Source organism: Ranitomeya variabilis, chromosome 5 (assembly GCF_051348905.1).
Source record: "Ranitomeya variabilis isolate aRanVar5 chromosome 5, aRanVar5.hap1, whole genome shotgun sequence".
Taxonomy (NCBI): Eukaryota; Metazoa; Chordata; class Amphibia; order Anura; family Dendrobatidae; genus Ranitomeya; species Ranitomeya variabilis.
This window is the reverse complement of record NC_135236.1, coordinates 42,798,789-42,804,788: the sequence shown is the minus strand read 5'-3', so window position 1 is coordinate 42,804,788 and position 6,000 is coordinate 42,798,789. Positions and strand designations below refer to the sequence as shown.

The 6,000-nt window shown below is 40.0% G+C and overlaps 1 protein-coding gene across 2 annotated transcripts in view; it reads right to left on the bottom strand.

Annotated features, from left to right (window-relative positions):
* Positions 1–1,443: 1,443 nt before the first annotated feature.
* NAT16 (N-acetyltransferase 16 (putative)) overlaps positions 1,444–6,000 on the bottom strand; it is a 78,179-nt gene continuing 73,622 nt past the window's right edge. For both annotated transcript variants that reach the window (XM_077261735.1, XM_077261734.1), the window contains exons 3-4: positions 5,543–5,767; positions 1,444–5,370 (exon numbers count right to left, since the gene is read on the bottom strand). In XM_077261735.1, coding sequence (XP_077117850.1) covers positions 4,819–5,370; positions 5,543–5,767 — 777 coding nt within the window. In that variant the 3' untranslated portion in view covers positions 1,444–4,818. The remainder of the gene's footprint in view (positions 5,371–5,542; positions 5,768–6,000) is intronic.

The window sequence follows — 6,000 nt, the reverse complement described above, 5'->3', positions numbered from 1 at the left end:
CCCTATGTACAAGAATATAACTACTATAATACCGCTCCTATGTATAAGAATATAGCTACTATAATACTGCCCCTATGTGCAAGAATATAACTACTATAATACTGCCCCCTATGTACAAGAATATAACTACTATAATACTGCCCCTATGTACAAGAATATAACTACTATAATACTGCCCCTATGTACAAGAATATAACTACTATAATACTGCTCCTATGTACAAGAATATAACTACTATAATACTGCTCCTATGTACAAGAATATAACTACTATAATACTGCTCCTATGTACAAGAATATAACTACTATAATACTGCTCCAATGTACAAGAATATAACTACTATAATACTGTTCCTATGTACAAGAATATAACTACTATAATACTGCTCCTATGTACAAGAATATAACTACTATAATACTGCTCCTATGTACAAGAATATAACTACTATAATACTGCTCCTATGTACAAGAATATAACTACTATAATACCGCCCCTATGTACAAGAATATAACTACTATAATACTGCCCCCTATGTACAAGAATATAACTGCTATAATACTGTCCCCTATGTACAAGAATATAACTACTATAATACTGCCCCTATGTACAAGAATATAACTACTATAATACTGCTCCTATGTACAAGAATATAACTACTATAATACTGCCCCCTATATACAAGAATATAACTACTATAATACTGCCCTCTATGTACAAGAATATAACTACTATAATACTGCCTCTATGCACAAGAATATAACTACTATAATACTGCCCCTATGTACAAGAATATAACTACTATAATACTGCTCCCTATGTACAAGAATATAACTACTATAATACTGCCCCTATGTACAAGAATATAACTACTATAATACTGCCCCTATGTACAAGAATATAACTACTATAATACTGCCCCTATGTACAAGAATATAACTACTATAATACTGCTCCTATGTACAAGAATATAACTACTATAATACTGCCCCTATGTACAAGAATATAACTACTATAATACTGCCCCTATGTACAAGAATATAACTACTATAATACTGCCCCCTATGTACAAGAATATAACTACTATAATACTGCTCCTATGTACCAGAATATAACTACTATAATACTGCCCCTATGTACAAGAATATAACTACTATAATACTGCTCCTATGTACAAGAATATAACTACTATAATACTGCCCCTATGTACAAGAATATAACTACTATAATACTGTCCCCTATGTACAAGAATATAACTACTATAATACTGCCCCCTAGAGTCAGTAATACGTACCTGTACAGATCATTGATCACATGATGCCTCGCAGACCATAGATATTATGGATATAGATAGAACCATTAGAGTGGTGCCGGTTTGGCGGGGGCGGTTTATGTGGTCAGTCGGGTCACACACAGGAGATGGACAGATTCAGATATTATGTGGAGCCGGATTTGTTGTTTTATATTACTGCAGAACTTGGGGTTAAATCTTACAGCAGTTTACAGACATTGCGGTGCAGATGAATAGACACAAATCATTTTACCGATTACACAGAATATTATAATTGTGCCAGCTTAGAAATATGGAAAATACACTACAACAGACTTTATACTAAATGCAAAATATACAATCATTATTTAATACAGACATGATTTTTGCCTTTTTATACCCCCCTGCTGATGAAAATGAGTCTTCCTTTATTTCTTACTAATGCTTCGTTCAATAGTTATTGCAATTTACATTTCTGTTTTTGTACTCAGCTTGCAGTACCATTTTTCACCACTACATGATTTGCATCAATATTCCATAGGCCCCTATGCAATAGCGCCACAATTTTTTATTTTTATTTTTTTTATAGCCAATTACTTTGGCTATTAAAAGACTGTGGTTTCCTTCACCTATCAATAGGGCACTGCCTATTTTATACAGCATAACCATATTTTATTCCATTATAACTACTTTTTTTCCTAACTTACATAATTAGTATTCATTTTTCCTTACATGTAAGAGGTGTGTTGATGAATACCAAAATTAAAATGTCTAGCCAAGTAAACTTGACATAACTAAGTGCATTTGTAAGAGCCTGGAGGTTTTCAATTTTGGGTGGAGTTCCCCTTTAAATGTATAAACTCCACTAAGTCAATAGGAAATCTTTGGTGGGCACCTCTATGTCACATGGCCTGTGCTTATGTCATATCTGGTCCCTTAAAAAAAAGTGCTAATTTGCATATAATGCTAATTTTTTTCTATATTTTTTTTACCATTTTCATAGAGTTAAAGGTGCCATTAATTTAAGGTGGAAAAATCCTTTAAGGTCTGTCCACGCGAATGAGAGGAGGAAATGGGCGGGCATGAGAAAAAGCTGCTGATGATGGGAGTATTTTCCCGCGGACAGTAGCCTATCCATTCTGTGGGAAGACTGGAAGAAAAAACTGTCTGGAGATAACAGAGAGCAATAGCTGCTTAAGGATCCAAAGCAAAATATTAGTAGCACGTCAAGTAAATCAGTATTATCGTACAATCGTATTATCGTACAAAGCAACACAACATTCAAGCGCACGTAAAGTATAATGCGTCACGTAGCTGCATCAGAGAGAAAAGTCATCGATCGGGGATTGGGGAAGGTTCAGTGGTTTCTACCATGTGGATTAAACTGTACTGACATCTAGAGGTGACGGTATGTAACTGTCAGGGAGAATTCGACTACTGATAGTGGGCACCCATGGCGTAGCGTGGGGGCAGAGGCGGGTAAAGGAGAGGTTGTCTTGGGCATAAAATTGTCAAAGGTGCAAAATTGTCCCTCAACGCCCCCAAAAATAAAGCGACTGTAGAAAAAAATTCCAATAACATTAGAAATATTTTGTCGCGCACTCGAAAAACTCTCTGCTCCTCCCCCTTATCGCGCAGGCGTCGTAATGACGTCCCTGCAGTGCACCGCTTTCGGGGGAGAAGTGGACTCGGTTGTTCGGATAAGGAGAGTATAAACTTAATTTTTGGGGGGCAGAGGTGACACAAAGTAGGAAATAAGAATTTGGTCAACTTGGACAACTTCTTTACATAACCCTCGCTTGCTCCCCATAAAATAATATACGGTGGTGCCGTTCCCACGGTGTCGGCACTCCATCCCCCGGGGCTCCCATGCGCTTGTTGTGACACGTGACGCAGGCGCCCAATCAGTGTTGGTGTCACTGTCTCCGCCCCCTGTGGAATTGAGCAGGAAGAGGAAGTGAGAGATCAGCTTCAGCCCGGACTTCCTCTTCAATTTGTCCGAAGGCGGAGACAGTGACGCCAGCGCTGATTGGCCACCGGGGTCACAACAACCGCGCGGGAGCCCTGGGAGATAGAATGCCAACACCGCGGGAACGGCCCAGGCACAGAAGGTGAGTATAAGCTTTATTATTTAATGGGGCCAAACATTTTGATCAAGAAAGGGTTGTCCTAGCAGTGGACAACCCTTCTAAGGTGGGTATTATTAATTTTTATTAGGGCACTAATAGGACAAAAATTTGATTTAAGGGAGTACTCAGGACGATAAAGCAATACCGGCCTGGTCCCGCTACGCCACCACTGGGCACCCATTGTTTCTCTGCTTACCTACCCCTGCAGCAAAAAAGTGCTTAGAAAGCAGCTGTGGTCCCAAGAAGGTGACCGCTCATGATGATGTCAACTTCAGGGACCCTCCAAACTGAAAACTGTGGTCCTAACCTACAGTATAAAGAGTAATAAGTGCTGGTATCGTCATTGAGAGGCTAGAGAGCGCCATCCCTGGCCACTGCGTGTTAGTACGCCATAAACTCTATAATCATATATTATACTAATACTACCCATCAATATAATATACCCCCTGCCGACAGCCTATCCCCAAACCTAGGGTTAGTAGACACTCCAAATTAACCCCCCCAGAGCTGTCGGCAGTTGCGTTAAAATATATCTCTTCGCCTCTACTAATATATCGGAAGCCATTTTGGTCCACAAAATGGCAACCAACCGGTATGTGAGGAAGTCAGGTCCACTTTAACGTCAACATGTGCAGTGCAAATTATTGCATAAGTCTAACTATCTCTCATTTATCACATCTAAACAGCTTACACTATATAAGCCGTGTATGTGTATGTATATATACACAGTCCATGGCATCGGCCTCACCCTCCGTCTGAAAAAAGTGCAATAAATATAGAAATATTTTATCACACACACTCAAAAAACTCAGTGCAGAGTATAAAATCCCTACCCCTCCCCTTATTATACCTTACACTCCCCCCTAGCCCCCTGTATAAATATATATTGTGTATATATATCATTAAATATATATATACACACACGTACACTCATAAGTATAGTGCAATGTTAGCAGAACAGTACAAAAAGGAAAGGTCTCTCTAAATATATATACATATATATGCTTATATATATGTTTATATATACATATAGATCGACAATACATTGGGGATGAACTGCCCAAGTTCTACGCAATCAACACTTAGCCACACCCACGCTTTAAAGCCTCACCCACGAGGAGCCAGTTAGGACAATATATAATAATGGTCAATATCCTATGATCCCTCTTGCCCAACATATATATATATATATATATATATATATATATATATATATACATATATTGAGTAAAGTATAGGTAATATAGGATTTAGTTTTCACATATAATAGGAAACATATGTGTAGTGGTGAGTAAGGGTCTATGTGAGTTTTACATCTAAAGGGTGGGCTCAGCTATAGGAAGTGGCTACTATAATGTAGATTGGGTTTGCTTCCCACCCCATTTTATATAAGGTGGGACTTTTAGGGGCCTCTAAGTCCCTCTATATATCTGCTTCTAGAAGGTATTGCTCTGTGTAACCTTTCTCCAGCTGAAAGCCCAGCACGGAGGTGCAAAAATCAGCCATGGGCCTCCACATATTAGGGGGCAGGAAAAGCTGACATTTTACATCTCCTGGAAGCAAGGGAACATGAGCAGCTAGATGAGATAATAACTGCTCCTGGGCCCATCTCAAACCAGAACCAAATACATCAATGTTGAGGTAGAAGCAGAGCGGCCCTGCCGGAACTGGGAATGGTGGGGTGCAAAGAGAAGCCACCCGAGGTCGAACTCTATCATCAGTCATCCAACGAAGTGACTTGCGACGTAGCAGGTCATAATTCCCAGGAAGCGCCTGAAATGGTTGCCAGTCCTGGATTAGAGTCTGGTTGGGAAGTAGGTCTTTCAGTAGGCCACCACGCTCCAGGAAAACTGCATGGACCTCATCAGGAGACAAGAGGGTAGGTGGAGATGAACGAGATGGCCCGGCAGGCAGTGGTATAGAGGACAAACGAGAGGAAAACTCAGGAGCATTGAAACGGACAAGCAGTATGCCCTGTGTGATGAATGTGAGATTGCATGTAAATGTCAACATGGACAGAAAGGAGGGAAAAAAACAAAAGAGAGAAAGTATCGTTAATATTCTACTGCGGAATTCCAAGCAGAAATCTTAACACAGCAAGTCTTGTCCACTACCACCGCCATATCCCAGCATGTCATGACCATACCTGTTTAGCAATGACTCTATATTTGTTAAGCTCCTTTGGAGACAGCTTGTCATCCCGCGTCAATCTCATGACTTTGACACTTGGGTATCGATGTTTCACCAATTGGCAGCAGAACCTCTGAAGAACCCCCGCAACACCTCTGCCTCGCTCCCATGGTGCCACTCGCAGTCCTTCAAGTAGAGCTGTCTCCCCACCGTCTACCACAAATATGGAAAGGAGGCCAATCTAGGGATAAAGTGGAAGGGAAAAAAAATTAGCATCTCCATGCAACACAGGAAGACCTATGTTATATGTAAAACTAATCTTCTTAAGGCCCTATAACTGCATCTTGGGAGAAGCTACAAATGGTATATATAAACTCAAGCTGCTACTACTTGGAACCATCGGCAGCACATCTCGTTAACAAGGTGCATGCACGTTCCATATGATTTATTTGTGCCCCCTCCCTTATTTGATGA